This window comes from Cynoglossus semilaevis, chromosome 17 (assembly GCF_000523025.1).
Source record: "Cynoglossus semilaevis isolate Cse_v1.0 chromosome 17, Cse_v1.0, whole genome shotgun sequence".
Taxonomy (NCBI): Eukaryota; Metazoa; Chordata; class Actinopteri; order Pleuronectiformes; family Cynoglossidae; genus Cynoglossus; species Cynoglossus semilaevis.
In genome coordinates, this window is record NC_024323.1 from 10,814,682 (window position 1) to 10,830,714 (window position 16,033).

General features: G+C 39.2%; 1 protein-coding gene across 1 annotated transcript in view; it reads right to left on the reverse strand.

Moving 5' to 3' along the window:
- The window catches only part of sec14l1 (SEC14-like lipid binding 1), a 7,768-nt gene extending 3,274 nt beyond the window's left edge, over nucleotides 1-4,494 (reverse strand). The window contains exons 1-8 of the mRNA XM_008330068.3: nucleotides 4,303-4,494; nucleotides 3,908-4,007; nucleotides 2,578-2,727; nucleotides 2,250-2,381; nucleotides 1,352-1,480; nucleotides 979-1,204; nucleotides 679-788; nucleotides 226-415 (exon numbers count right to left, since the gene is read on the reverse strand). Of these exons, the coding sequence (XP_008328290.1) occupies nucleotides 226-415; nucleotides 679-788; nucleotides 979-1,204; nucleotides 1,352-1,480; nucleotides 2,250-2,381; nucleotides 2,578-2,727; nucleotides 3,908-3,970 (1,000 nt within the window). The 5' untranslated portion in view covers nucleotides 3,971-4,007; nucleotides 4,303-4,494. The remainder of the gene's footprint in view (nucleotides 1-225; nucleotides 416-678; nucleotides 789-978; nucleotides 1,205-1,351; nucleotides 1,481-2,249; nucleotides 2,382-2,577; nucleotides 2,728-3,907; nucleotides 4,008-4,302) is intronic.
- Nucleotides 4,495-16,033: the final 11,539 nt, after the last annotated feature.

Here is a 16,033-nt window from a genome sequence, read left to right on the forward strand (position 1 = left end):
AACTGTTAAAAAGCAACAGCTCATCAAAGAGGGCGAGCTCCAACAGATGGGGCTCAGATGGTGCAGTCAATATTTAGCTCACAGCTCATTTCAAGCAGTTTCAAACAGACAAATCTATTCTGCCCCTTGATCTGCCCTCTCACTGGTGACAACGACACATTTGAATTCTGACAAACTCCAACCATGATGATGGTGAGGATGTACAAGTGGGAAGGTATTCTTCACCTTTGTCGTGGTGGTGCCAGCCACCACTGTAATACTCCTGAAGCACTTGAGGACGCTTCCACGTGTCTAACAGGAAGTCCACCTGATGCTGTTTCCTCCAGGTGAGAGACTGCCACAGGAGCTCTCTGGCCTTGTCCAGGTTGAAATCTCTGGCTCTCAGGAAACGCAGCACATGCTGATCCTTTGGAATCTGCAGACACCAGGCAGAAACATCTTACAGAAAAGCTTGAGTTTAAGTGCAGCAAACCCTTTCACTAATCTTCCTGCTTCTGAAATTCCCATTCCCTTTTTCTGCTCTAAAATAATTCACTGAATGTTAAACTGTTTTAATGAGATATCAGGAGACATCAGTGAGGCTAGATAAGGTTTCAGGAAAAAAAATATATGCATAATCTCATCATCACACAAATTGCTTTACTGAGTTTCAGTAAACTGTGTTGGTGTGTATGTGACCTTGCCCTTGAGGGTTTCCTGGAGCCACTGGCGCAGTCGGATAAGACAGCTCTCCTGCAGAGGCGTTAAATCGCCAAGGTAACGCCTGATGTAGTCAGCATCCAACTTGTCTTTAGGCAAAAGAACATGTACCGTGTAAAACAAATACATTTAGCAACTTAGCAGTGCAACTGGGCTTTAAAAATCAACACTGTGAATGAAACATTAGTTTAAATTATACAGCTGCACTTAGTGAAAAATATCAGCAATTCTGTTATTTCATTCTGACTTTGTTGAACAAATAAAATAAAAATCACTGACCGTCTGGTGAACCAGCCACTGCCTCAGTGGGACAGAGTGGGTCTTTGCAGGACGCTTTGTCCTTCACACTGTTCCCTGGGACGTCTTTGGGAAGAGAGGTAGGCATCAGTGAAAGCTTGGCATCAGTCGTGCCAATGAGCGCAGGAGGGTTTGGTTCCCAACGAGGTATGAATGTTACTCCTTCTTCTTCCAACTCTCTAAGGTAGTGCTCAATGATTTCCTTGCCCTACAACATAAGAAGGAATTCATGAAATGATTAAGGCTTTGAACAGATTTAATGAATTAAGGATTTATTTCTGATTAATCAGTAAAAATAAATTGAAGAGTTCTTGTTTTACCAGTCTGGTGTTGTATACATCACCAAGTCACGAACCTTTTTTATGCTAGCAGCGTACTGTTTCATTGCGATCTTCTCTGCTGAGCTCTCAAAGCCAAAGAAGGACTTGATGTCCAGACTAGCTGTCTGCTCAAAACAAGTCCAGTCCTCGTTCTCTGGATGAACCTTTAAATAGTCAGAGAAAATACCATTACATTTGTAATACTACACCATTACAACTAAAATGACTGGTGAAAAAGTTTAATTAAACACAGTGATATGCAATGTACTGCAGTACAACCCTACGGGGCTGTAGTGTTTACTGCTGAGTAAAGTAGTTTAGTGCTGCTTCTGTCACACCTCTCGCATGACTGTCTGCTGACGAAGACGTTGCAGGATTACTGTAGTTCATTTCAGACTGAAAAGTCTAAGAAAATGACTTCACATTAAAACATACCTTGTTATAAAATAGAATTTTTAACACTTTTTTGAGTCAGGAATGGGACTACAGCTCCATAGAGGTGTGCAGCTTTGTGCAATATTTAGCCGAGAAGTTCTCTGTGATTGACCAATCATCTTGACACATTGGTGTAAACGTATAGTTCTTCAATAATTAAAAATATAAACATTACATGATGGTTTTATAGATTCATGAAATTGGAAAAAACAAAATCAGACATGATACTTTTCTAAACAATTAAAAAATGAACAGCTGTTGATGTGACAAGGCATGAAAAATATCCGGTACTGAACAGTTGGAACAAACAAAATATTTACTAGATTTCCAAAGCACAGCTTTTTTTTGCTGTCGACGACCTCTGTACCATCAACAAAACACTAACCACAGTCACAACATCAATAAAGGATTCCACAAGATCTATATACAACCAAAGTGCAGACAATTAACATGTTAATGGTTCTTTTTCTCACAACTGTGGGCAAATCTGGGACTCACCGTGTATTTGCAGTTCTCCCTGACTATGACTCGGTTGGAGAAAGTCTCATTGTAGACTTCGATGTGAAGTGTCCTGTCTCTCCGGTTTAGAGCGTTTTTTTGTAAAAAGTATAAATAGTCCACGCCAGCAATCTACATAGAAATATGTCAGTAAATATACTGTGCAAAATGATTGGAATCAACACATATATAAAAACCTAGCTAAGAAACATATTTGTGGTGTCACAGATGGTAGAAATCTAGTCACGTAATTCAAACAAACTGTCATAAAACGCAGCACCTAAGCACCCTTTTAAGGACAGTAAGAGCAACTGGACGGAGCAATCACCCTTTTAAGCAGCCGCGGAGCATCAATGTCTATTGTGCAGCGCCGTTCAGTGACGAGCCTGGATCCATCTTCGCTCTGCTCCTCTCTGACAATCTCACTGTCCACAAACACTGGGATCAGAGGGCACTTTGGGAATCTCCTTAGGTAAGCCTAAAAAATAAGACATCCAATAAAAGACAAGAACAAAAGAAAACAGTGATATATTTTAATCATAATGTTTCATCTTGGCAGCGTTGTTCTCTCTGACTGTGTCAAGACATATCCGGTGTCCATAATGAGGCAGCTCTGTGGTTGAGCATAAATGCTATTTTAATGGAGCAGCCAAAGGTCATCTCTATTATTTCCAATAAGCTTATGCTGTAATGAGTGGGTTATGATCTAAATAAAGCTGAATGCAGAAAATGATCTCCGTGTCAGGATGTGAAACATTTGCCGATTGTGTTCGCTTCAACGATTTACACTAATAGCGCACTAACGCTGCATCGTTGCCAGCTTTTATGGCAGGTTTACCTAATGTTTAATTGTAGACAGCCAACCATAAGCCTGGCCATCTGGACATGTCAACATTGACTCATTCATTTAACATACTTTTCTGACTGTATAAGTGTAGTCCCCTGTCACTGTGTTATTAGCAAAGTAAATGAGTATGAGGCCGACATTAGACACATTTTAACATCCCAAAAGGGGAGAAATAAATCCAATATTCTCCAGATAATATCAGATGCAGATGGGGAAAAAATGCAGTCTGTATATATTGCCCAAGTCTTTGGATTAATATGTAACTTTAAACCAGCAGCAGACTGTGGAAGTGAGAGAACTGTCTACCTCTAATGTAAATATACAAACTGTCCTACTTTGGGTCCTGTTACACAAATGATCTACTTTATACTGTAGTTTTTCAACAGTTGGTGAAGTGCACACTCCAACTTTATAACCAAATATAGGTCTTATTTAGAAACAAAAATACCCACAAAAATGAAAAGCACTCTGCACAACTTGCTAAAAGCTAATTGAAATAACTACCACATTTGCAAATGCTCCAAAAAATAACCTGAAAGATAAAAACATTTGTTCATTTGGATTTCTCTGACGTACTGCAACGCACTGTCTAAAAAAAAATCATTTATTACAAATATAGGGGAAAAAAGTGGAAATCATGTTCTAAAGTATCTACTTTAATAACAAACAGGGTCATTTGGGCCCCGGAGGCTCCACAAGAGTTATGTAACATCCTGCGATGATAACGTCCATGTCCACCGTCTTATGTCATTACTTATTAGATAAGAGAAAACACAGCTGTGGCACTAATGATTGTAACCACGACACTCACCGCCATTATTAACTCAAACGGATGTTTGTAGACCCGAACTGGAGACTGGTACTCCTGCACCATGGTTCAAGTGTTGTCACGAGCAAAGCCACACAGAAAACTGTAAAATAAAACAGCAGATAAGGACATAAACTTTAAGAGCCGAGACGACAGCGTCCCTGCCGTAAAGTAGTTTAGAGAAAGAGCGACAGTCGTATGACTCCGCTTTAAAGTTAAACTACTTTAGACAGTAAAGGTTGGGAATATATGGATAATTCTAGAAGTCGTGTACTTATAAACCTTAACAAGAAAACATAAAAGTCGAGAAGCCTAAAGAAGTCGATATAGTGTTTTTAATTAGCAGAACGCTATAAAAAAAACATGGCTTCAAAAATGAATCAAAAGAGAAGACTTACAACAGCAGCGACAGACTCTTTAAAACGGGAAGATACGTTTATTCGTCAGTAAAGCAGCAGCATTTTTTCCTCCATGGTGACTGTCAGCTAAAAGAACAAGCTTGCATTGTCAAATAAAAAGGGAATAAAAAAGTACATACAGTCCGTTGGTGTCAACAGTATGCTGTCACCGTAATAAAACCGAAGAAAAAAAAAGACCGTAAACTCCGCCCAACAGGAAGTCGCCGTGCGCGTCACTCTAAAAACAAAAGTTTTTTTATCTTTATTTTCCATTTTAGTTGTTCATTAACTTAAAACTTTTTTCTGTAACTTTTCAGATGTATCAAATTTTAACATTATTTATGTAACTATTCGCAAGGAATATTTTTAAGGGTAGGGATTTGTTTTATGACATCAAAGTTTTATAATACAGCATTTTTAGAGTAGTAATGAATTGGTGTCAATGAGCAAACTCATTGTCTTTATCTTTTCTGCACGAATAACCTGGTTACTTAGATGTCTAATTGTTTTCAGTATTTAAACCTGTTGCCACCACCTCCTGCAGGGGAGATCAAGTATTCCACATTTATTTAAATACTTTTATTCAACAAGTATTTAAATAAGGCAACAAGGAACCTTGAAATGCATTCATAAATCTATGACTATGGGAGTGTGCTCTCAAAACTATTTAATACCATCAATGTCTTATTACAAGCAATATAAGAATGACAATGTAATTTTTTTTTAACAATCAAACTTAATCACAAAAGTACTTACATTTAAATATACTTACCTGACATTAAAGAGGCTCCCAAATGAAATAAAAAGTTAACTCTGCACCCTTTGTACCACATTCTGCTTTGCACACATCAAAAGTAGACAAAATTCCACACAACATGGGTCATAGCACCCTGATCAAAAACAAAATTCAAAAGCTAAGAATTATGGATATTCAAAACAGAACTACCCAGTGACCTTTGGGCAAACTGTGGCCTTGCAGTTTGTTGTGGATGAGGCTTTTAATGCTGTTTTGATTCCCGTCCTTGGCAGAACTGTAACGCAGTTAGCACTAACAGGGTACCAGAAATAAACAAGACAAAGAACCTTAGGATCTGACATGCTTGACTTTATACTCCTTCACCAGGGGGTGGGGCACATTCTGAACAGGTTACCATTCCAGTCCATGTAAAGTCAAACAAGCATTCAAGTTCATCTTCACAGTTTTGATCAATGTCAAGTCAACCTAAACTCTATTCTATTATTTAATTGTGGGAAGAACAAATATAAACTGAAAATCAAAAAACAAAAAAAAACCCACACATTTAGAAGGTACATCAGACTGAACCAGTATGTAAACCATTGGCTCTCAGTCCCAACCATCATGTCACGACGATGCCCTCATTATGAATAGTGGCTCTGTATATTTTGATGCACCCACACACTGTGTTACAGCATAAAGGTCATTCTGCAAAGACCAACCATGTGCAGCCCATTAGCGATGCAGCTGCTGGAGGATCCACATAGAGATTTAATTTATTAGGTAGGAATAAGGACAGGTCAGCAGAGGATGTGATGCAATGTAATGGATGAAGACTCAAAATGCTAAATACTACAGGTTTTTTTCCTACTTATGCTCCAATAAAGATAATCCATGACATATAATTTCATGACTATTCACATGCTGTTAGCAAAGCTGTCGGCGGCCACTTGAGACAGCCCAGGACTCCACAGCCCTGGGATCAATCCCTGATCTAACCTATAAACACAACCCACTCTGCAGCTGTCTCAGACACCATGACTGATTTGTTTGTTTCGCACTTTCTGCAGACCAGCTTCAATGAGGCTGTTGTTCACAGAATGTCCACATGAGGTCCTCGGTCCTTCACTAATCTTTGGGGGACAAAGAAAGTTTATTAAAAATAACAGTATAATGTATGAGTCATGCAGATAGATAGATGTATAGACAGACAGATAGACAGACAGACAGACAGACAGAGAGACAGACAGAGAGACAGACAGACAGACAGAGAGACAGACAGACAGACAGACAGACAGACAGATAGATAGATAGATAGATAGATAGATAGATAGATAGATAGATAGATAGATAGATAGATAGATAGATAGATAAAAAGATAAAATGCAACAAATACAATAAGAAGGTTTTAATTAAGTATGTGCAGATTTTATGATTTGAATGAACAGCATAGAATTTATCTGAACTACTGCAAAAAAACTGAGATATTCTTACTGTGGTTTTTTTTATTATTTCAGCAGCAATCTTTTTGTTTTTTTGTCCCTGTCTTTCTCCACCCCCATACTTTTTGGTTCTGTGCACTTACGAATATAAAAAAAAAAAACAAACGCAAAAACGAAAGGCAAAGGAACAAGAGGTGAGTTTTTATGCTTCACTGATGAGCAAGGATTCCTGTTTTGCCTTAATTAGAGACCGACTGAACAGGGTGCAGATTCCTATCATCTAAATATAAAATATAACAAATTGTGCTGAAACCACAGGTAAAGGGAAAGAAGGTAACATGATTAATTTTCCTACAAAAAGTTCTAAGTAAAATCTGGGCAAAAAACCCCAAACTACATTGTTTTTGTTCAACCCTTATAGAGAGAACTTGTGGTGTTGCGTTGCATCGAAGGCGAGCTTACCTACTTGAAATCACCTACTTGTTATTGTCACATTGAAGGTTGTTTTTTTTTTGTTGTTGTTATTTTTCAGAGTGCACATTCAGCCTTACACTCAGTGTTGTGATTACCGTCGGGAACAACTACGGTACGACAACCCTCAAATACAGGTTAATGAAATACAGACAAGCTATTCCCCGTGTAAAACCCTGGCATCAACCGGTGACAGTTTCTGCTTCACGCTTGAAGAATGGGGATTTGAAGCGGTATTCAGGATATGACATGTGATAATAAACACCTGTCATTGTTTTTTTTTTGGGGGGGGGGTATTTGTTCACTGTCCGTCTGTTCAAGGGAGCATCAGTCAAGGCTACAGCAGGAAGCTGAAAAGAGAAAATGTAATATAAAGTCAGGTAGAAAAGATAATTCTGCATACATTCTAGAGGTTTAATGAGGGGTTTAAATTATGCTGGCTAATGGTCTTTGTCTATTTAAATATTCAGATTACAGATTATATTATACTAATATGCAGGTTGCAGTCCATTGCTGGGATGTGTTATTGTAAGGAAACCTGTGTTTGTGTCACACAGATCCAGCAAGGTACTGGAATCATTCCTTACAGATCTTCATTCACATGGACACACTACCATCAGACAGTGGACTGCAGGTCTGTGGCCTCTGTACTATCCTTATCCTGATCCACCACATAATGAAAATAAAGGATTGGACTGGGATTCGGTGACTGTACACTGAAGAGGAGGAAGTGTGGTCACAGAGAGATGGAAATGCCATGTCTTTTCAGATGATATGCAAGTGTTGATTCATGTACCTAATAGAGTGGCCGTTTGTGTACCCTTCCTTGTTCCCTGTGTATTAATCTTGATTTTCTTGTTATTTTTTCTGTGCCCGTGTTCCAGCTCTGCTGCCCTGCCCTCTAGTGTTTCACCTTTGTTATATTACTTTCTCTTGTCACATTTTCAGTGGTGTCATGTTTTCCCCCACTCTACTGTATACAGTCTCTGGATCCTCTGCATCTATATTTTCTTCACCCTTATGCTCCTTTCCCTTCTAGTGTTGCTTTTTTTGCTTTTTTTTTTATCACCCTACCTTGCCTTTTGGATTTTGATTTCATCCATCACTGGATTTTATTGAAAGATTACTATTTCTTTTGTACCATATCTGCACCAAACCCATACATCACCATATGTCTGACACATTTATGTCTACAGACCCAGAGTTCTTAAAGCGTTCAACTTTATGTAAAGTCTTGTCCTTTTGTATAAATGTTGATTGTTACTGTAGGGCCGTTAGAATAAATAGGTTGGATAAACTGTTGGTGTCGGTCCCAGGGTTGATGTGGCGAGCAGACAGCTGCAGACATCACTGATGTTTGTAGGCCGTAGAACTGCACTCAGTTCTTTCTCAGGAGTAATAATGATCTGGGTTCGACTAATTAGGAAATCCATAACGTGTTAGTGTTCTTTTATCAAGACTGATTGCAGCAGTAGGAATCTCAGGCCTGGTATGACAAATGACTCTTTCTCCGATTTCACTTTGATAAATGCCTTCTGTGCCCTTTCATATTCAAATAAGAAAGATGCTGGAGGTAAGAGACTCTGGGCGGCTGTGGTAAGAAGAACAAACTGTGTCGCTGTGAGTTTGACGGAGAGTTTTGAAACATAAATATCATCTCATGATTATGATTAATGGTAATTAATCACGATTATTTGATTATTCGTGATTCATATTGATTAATCATGATTAATGGTGATTAATCCATAGCAACACTAATCGTTTCACAGCCCTTGTGTCGATTTTCTTTGTACCACTGGTTTGTGTGTCGGTCATGATGCTACAATCACCCGAGTTCAGGCGTTACATTCCAGGCTGTTGCTGTGCCTCCTTTGTGGACCATAAAGTTGGCAGGCGCCCACAGGAGAGTCAATAAAGAGCCAGCACTTTGCCCAGAGACAGTGCAGCATCAAGTCCAGACCTTTCAGTGTCTCGGTTTTTTTTTTTTTTTTTGTGCCTATAGGTTTTCTATCGACCCTGGTCTTTGTGTGAGACAGACTGTCATTCCAACCCACAGGAGAGAGAGCACACAAGGAAACAAAACAACCCTGGGAAATGTTTTTGAATGTTTCCTTAAAACAACAATTTGACAAATTATTGCATGCAATTTTTTAAACCACAGATTCAAATTTTCACTGCTTAATTCTCTATTCGTTAGTTTAGTACTAATGTAATGTAGGGCCATGTTGACAAAGGTGACGATTATGTGTCATTCTGACTCATTTGTTCAGCCGGACGCCACTGAAGTGGCGTGCAGACCTCACCGCACACACACGCACACACACTCCATTCATTTTAATGTCACTTTGACTTTCAAAAAGAATAATTACAGAGCTATTGTGAACATCGACCAGTCTGAGAAATTATTCTGTGTAATTACACTGTCAACCTGTATGAAAATGACTTGCATGTGGCTTAAGTGATTTTAAAAGGCAACTCCTGCAGATGCTGTAATTGGATTTCCCAAAATAGTTAGAAAACGGCGTAGGAGAAGATTGACAATCGTGTTTCTGTGAAAGTTAATGATACTGACAGTAAGTTGCCCGCTTGTATTTTTCTTTCTGTTTCTTTTATCGTCTCATTTGGAAAGACCAAAAGGTCTCAGCAACCCCGAGGTCAGCACGAGGGTCCCAGGAGGATAGAATGCTCTTAAAAATTTTCTACAAAGCATCAACTGAGTCATGGATTAAAAAACACAGCAGCAACCGAGAAGAGGGAGGGAATTTATGTTGAATCATTTATCAGACATGTTCGTGTAAGTCTGATCTGAGGTTCTCATCTGGAGAGTTCTTGAACACCTTTAATCACTGGTAAACATCTCAGTGATGCCCACCCCCACACACACCCACACACACACACACATACAAAGTGAGCCATGGCACAAGGTGATGAAACGCCCAGCGAACAACAGACAAGCATGTGTTAAAAATATATGGTGAGTCTTGAGGTGAGAAAGTAGTAGCAGTAGTTTCTGCTGGAGAAAAATGCCAAAAACATAATATCCTAAAATATGATACGATACACGAACATGTGACTCCCTGTGACTCCCTGAAATCCAGCTTTTCTCTAACTCTCTCAGCTTCAGTGAAAACTGAGTTGATTAAATCCATCTCCCTCTGCAGTGGATTAATTGAACTGCACCCAAACCCTCCGCTGCCACAACATTCACTCTTTAATCTCAATGTTGCCCCACAGCCCCTTCAGCTCCTGCGTACATCAATCCACGGTCTGATAAATAACTAATGAGAACATGCGGTATGTTGCCTGTAAAACTGCTCGCTAACTTATACACTGAAGTCCCACCAGCGCTCTTTCAAAAATCTGTGTTTTTCTTTCATTTCCATCCGTATTTCACAGTCATGTATCATATATCCATGATGTGACGTCTGTAGAGGACAACCTCAAAGTTGCTTTGCGTTACTATTATTTCTACTGCTCATTCCTTCATTCAAAACTTCCAACACATTTGTCTTTCCTTTTGATGAATTTTGTCCAGAAAGACATTTTCACATATTCCTTTTTCCACTGAAAACTTCTCCATCACTGCTACAGCCTATAGACAGTCCACTCAGACAAAATCCCAGCCAGAGTCCACACTGTGGAGGATGGAACCTCCGTCCCGTTACTTTCCTTCGATTGATGTGGCGTCCCCTCCCCTCCTTCGGTCTGACGACAAAAACTGACCTCCTCACAGGAGACGCTGCCCGTGCGTCCACTGAGCTTTACATTTGCCTCTGGAGATTCTGTGACGGAGTGACTTTTCACTGACAGTGAGACAGATGCAGCCCGGGTGTCTTCAGACAGGGAGGACATACTGAGGGGAAATTGACCGTCCTGACTTCTCATTACTCTCAGCTGTGCCATCACTAAAGAGACACAGATAGGTCTGGTGTCAAATGTGTGCAGTTACTGTAAGAAAGAGGAATGTCATGCACTTCCCTCAGTCTCTGGAGGACATAACTCTGTCAGCAGGAGTCTGCTCCCGTGTGTTTGTACTGAAACTGTCTCTCTGCTACATCCATGTGTGTTTTTATTTGAAGGACCCGAGATTTTATAGTACACTAGTATTTTTGATTGAGTGTCTGAGTTTTCTTAGTGACTGTTATAAACCCATCTTGTTATTTTGCACTCAGTACTAACCTGTTCAGAAAATACAGAGGTTCATAACGTATATTCTAGTTTTGTGAAAATTCTGACTGAAAAATCTTCTGCCTTTAGAAAACAATTACCACCATGCAGTACCTCTGCATGGTGGGTCGCAGACCCTCTGTTGAGGACCTCTGCTCTGGCATTTTAGTGCAGAGAATAAATAAAACAAATGGTGTTAAAAAGATGAATTAAAGAATACAGCACCAACATCTCCTGAACACACAAATGAACTGTAAATTTATTATTTAATTGGTTGGAAAAACAGCCGTCATCATTCAGAGCCAAGGAACGTGAGGCACATTTTCTATTTTTACTTAAATGGAGATTAGAGCGGAGAGCTAATTAGTCAACCTTATATCTGCTGTTAGATAAATTCTGTCTTTTCAACAGAGAGCCAGGCTTTTCTGCCTTATTTTACTTGCTAAAAAAAAATTACTTTTCCTCGTATGCATGAAGTTGAAGTGAAATCAATACAAGCGCCCTGGTCTTTTCTTTTCTTTTTTTCTTTGGAGTCAAAGAAAAGAAAACCCACACAGCAACATCTCTCGAACAGCTTTGAACCATGGGTCAACCAGGAAACCACATTTGGTTTTGATAGGATATGAGGTCATGTTTTGATAATATCATTCAAGGTATGATTAAGAAAACAAGACACTAAAGTCACAGTCAGGTTAGGTAAGCTGTAATGAACAGAAGCTTCGTTTTCATCAAGTGAAAACAGAAATATGTATGTAGTATTCATAGCAACTTACATACAGTATGTATACATACAATTTACTTACATGAGCCTGTTTAGCTGAACACAATTCTGCTATACTCACAGCAATTGAAGAAAGACAGACACATGAAGATCTTCTTCAACAGCTCTCTCGCTCTTGTTCTCTTATAGCCATTTGGAATTTATTTTTATGAATATCTATCTCACATCAGAGGCTCAGTGCTGCTTGGCAGAACGTCATATCCAGACCAATAAATACTGGTTTGATTTTTTTTTTTTTTTAGGTTTCATTTAAATTAGTCAGCTTTCAGACTGTTGGTACTGAGAAGGGCATCTGTGCAGTGCATACACACAAAGAGCAGATAATAGAGAGCCATTATGTGTGACACATTTATCACTGTGGGAGGCAGCATGAATAGAAGGCTGCGAGTCTCCATTATATCACTTGCTGTAAAAAGACATAAGAGAGCAAGAAGGAGGGCGGGATTTAAAAGGGCTATCATGTTAAAGGTAATTGGTTAATTCCTCACTTTTACTCATCAGGTCAACCTTCAACCACTACCAACCTTCACCTCTAAGAAGAGATAAGACGACAGACCAGATGGATGTGAAAAAAAGAGCAGCAGGGGAAAAAATGTGGATAAAGTGAGAAATGGTAGGAAAAGCTAAGACTGAGATAAAGCCAAGGAAGATGAAGAGACCAGGGAGGAGGTCACCAGGGAGGAGGTCACCAGTGAGGAGTTAGACGGGAGCTGTGGAGCTGTCTGCTGCGTGTGTGAGACAGATTAATCCTAGTATGTGTGTGTGTGTGTGACCTCTCCATGGGAAAGTTCTGCAGCCTCCCCATGAATCTCACCATGTCACAGCTGCTGTCTCTATTCCCCAGTGCAGAAGAAGTACTTTTACAGTACTCCGAAGGAGATGCAACTACTTAGAGTGGAGGAAGAAAGACAAAAAAAAAAGACAAAAATGTAGAAGAATCTGTGCAATTCTAAGGAAAGTCAAAGGAAGATGAAAAGAGAAAAATCAGAAGAGAAATTACCAGAGAAGCTACACTTGAAACTCTTTTAGTGTAATTGTTTGCACTGAGGTGGTGTAGAACTAAATAAAATCCTCAGCATTTGTATGCAATTAAATAAAAGAGAGAAAAACAATTGAAGATTTTATCATCTTTCCTCCTCCAGCAGTAAATAAAGCCTGGTGATGTGGATGTCTGATCAGATTCTGATACAGCTCTGTATTCTGCAGACAAATCAGAAATGTCTCGGATTTACTTTCTTTTCACTTCACTTTTCACAATGTTATCTGAAAAGAAAAAAGAAAAATCAGCAGTGACTGAGCTCTCAGGGCAAACTCTTAAAAGCACAAACGTATTCACAGCAGGGTGTCAAAAAGAAAATTCTCTCTGAGGTCAAAGTGAACAGGTTGTCAGGACAAAAGCAGCAGCCAGAGGGGTAAAAATCTAATCTACAGGAGGTAAGAAAAAAAAAAAAAACCATTTGCCATTCTTGCCATTTCAGTTCTGCCAGGTAATTACCCTTTACTGTTTCATATCAAGAATGAAAACACAGAGGGTGAGTTTTAATTCTTCATATGCTGGAAAAAACTCCCTTTGAAAGAATATCATGGAGGCTAAAGTACTGTTTGAGAGACCTGAAGACCTGAACCTCAACATGAAAGCTCGGACCATTTAAAAAAAAGCTTTTCTCTCTGCTGCCAGGGCGCATGCATGGTTTTTCTGTGCGTCTCTTCATCAAAGTTTGAAATCAGGCTTTAAAAAGACAAAAAGAAAAATAGAAAATTCTCTGAAAGGGTTCTTACAATCAGTGAGCGAGACACTCATTAAATGATACCCAGCACAACCAAGGCTCTGTCTCAAGGACATCTCATTAAAAACCTCTTATCTGGGAGGAAAGTTTCAGCTTCAGTAGAGCAGCCGTCCACATGAAAATGACTTCGCTGACATTAGAACAGTTTCCCACATATTATTGTCTGTTTTAATGGTTGATTTAGAATAAATGAGCCACATTAGAGTCGGGAAAAAAATCTTTGAAAAAACCTTTGAACGTTTCTTCATACGAGTCTGAAGGTGACGGTGCTGGATATCCAATAAGACGTTCAACCAGAGGAATGATGGAAGTCTGTTGTTATTATTGTCAAAAAGATCATATTTATTTCATTATCGTCACCGTCAGTGGATGTGATATATTATAAAACAAATACAGATTAATAACATTAATACATTTTTTAAAAATGAACAAACTTAGACTTGGACTAAGTCAAAGTCTCAGACTGCACAACCTTGCTCAAATAGCGGCTCACGGGCCACTCACTGCCCAGACACCAGCTCAGAGTGGCCCAGTCTGTGGTCATTTCAAAAACATGAAGTGAAACATACATTTTTAAAATAGAACCATGCACCATGAATGCAACACTCTTGGTAGCCTAGCAACATGCAACCCACAATGCATCACTGGTGTGTCTGGAAGTGATAGCAGCTCACTATCCACTAATGTGATTTATGATTTATCAGAAACATGAATTGATCGGATAATATCGTTAGTTTAACTCTGCATGAATTGACATTTTTAAGTTATTCAAATGTTTGTTTGACTGAAAATGATCCCATTTGTTTTTGTTAGGATTCCAGATTATTGTGAGGTCAGTGGTATCTGACCTTTTATTGAATATAGAGCCAGACTGTGTTTTTAGCAACACCTGCAGGGGAGGAGAGGAACAACAACCACAGTTTAATAACAGTTCATCAGAATTGCCAAACATCTTTTCATTAGATAATTCTAAAATAGAATAGTGAATTTCTAAGAAGAGTCGACCTCTTCTCTTGTTACAGACCAAGTCAGTGTGACTGAGCAGCGTCCGCCTGAGGGGGCGGGGCTTACATCAACCTTCTTCATTACCAGTCTTCCATTTGAAATAATGAGAACGCTGATATACGCTGGGAAACTGGAATCAGGCAGTCATTACTTTAGAAGTTGACAGTGACAGCCTAATTAAATTTGACCCTTTGGGGCAACAGTAGCTAATTTACAGATTCATTCCCTTCATTAAAAAAAGAGGTACATTCCGTCATGAAATTGCCAGATTCCAGCCCATATTGGTTCATCCTTCATGGGTGTTATTGTGATTAACTGCATGTGAATATTGTTTGCATCTGGAAACGTGCATGTGAAGTACAAACCTCGTTGCTTGAAATAATAACAATAATAATAATAAAAGTCTGTGTTATCTGCCGCCGCCCTGCTTCACTGTGACTGATGTCGTCATCGTGCAGCTCTTTTCTTACCATCTGCAGTGAAGACTGATGTCTGCCTCGGTTATCTCTGAGAAAATTTTAATAAAATGCGTTATCTTGAGAAAACCCAGGCAAATGTGTGTTACTGTTGGGCTTGGATATGTAAACAGTTCTGAAGAACATCGGTTTTATGAGTATTATTCTCAGCACTGGTGCTTGGGCGCTGAGAGGAAACTGAAGGAAAGATGCATTTACTTTTTTTCTTTTATCTTGTATCCACACACCGCTCCGAACTAATGAGAAAGTCTTGTTTGCATTTTCATTAAATTACTTAATTAACAGATTTTTCCTCCACACTCGTGCTCTGTCAGATTCGTGTGACGTATTAAATAAAACATTCATTTTAATCCAAAAAATCTGACACTGACACAGGTGTTTCTCCTGTGTTTTATTTGAAAACAACCAGTATGAACAAATATAATAATCACAGGACAAATAAAACAGCACATCTCGCACGGTGTGAATGGCTCTGGGTGCAACTGGTACTAACTCCTGGTACGACACCTGGTTTCACACAACAATGGGAAAAATAACACGCCTGCAGAATTCAAGCTTTGACGACTTTTTTTCACAATCCAATTTTATCCTTTAGATTGTTGAGAGTTTCTTTGTTTTTGTTTTCATTGATCTGTCAAAATTAAGCATTCCGTCAGGCCCACAGGGGGCGTGGTTCTGACTTCGCATTGATGTCCTTAAAATTAAGGCTAGAAACACCAGACAACCAGACTGAGTACAATCATGCAGTTCCCTGAGACGTCGCCGTATTTGGCAGCCAGTCCAAGATCAGAGGTGAAGATTCTTGGTCTGTTCCAGTTGTTTTTATTCTTGTTTGTTTTTTTTCCTCTTCCCTCAGACTCCTTCTT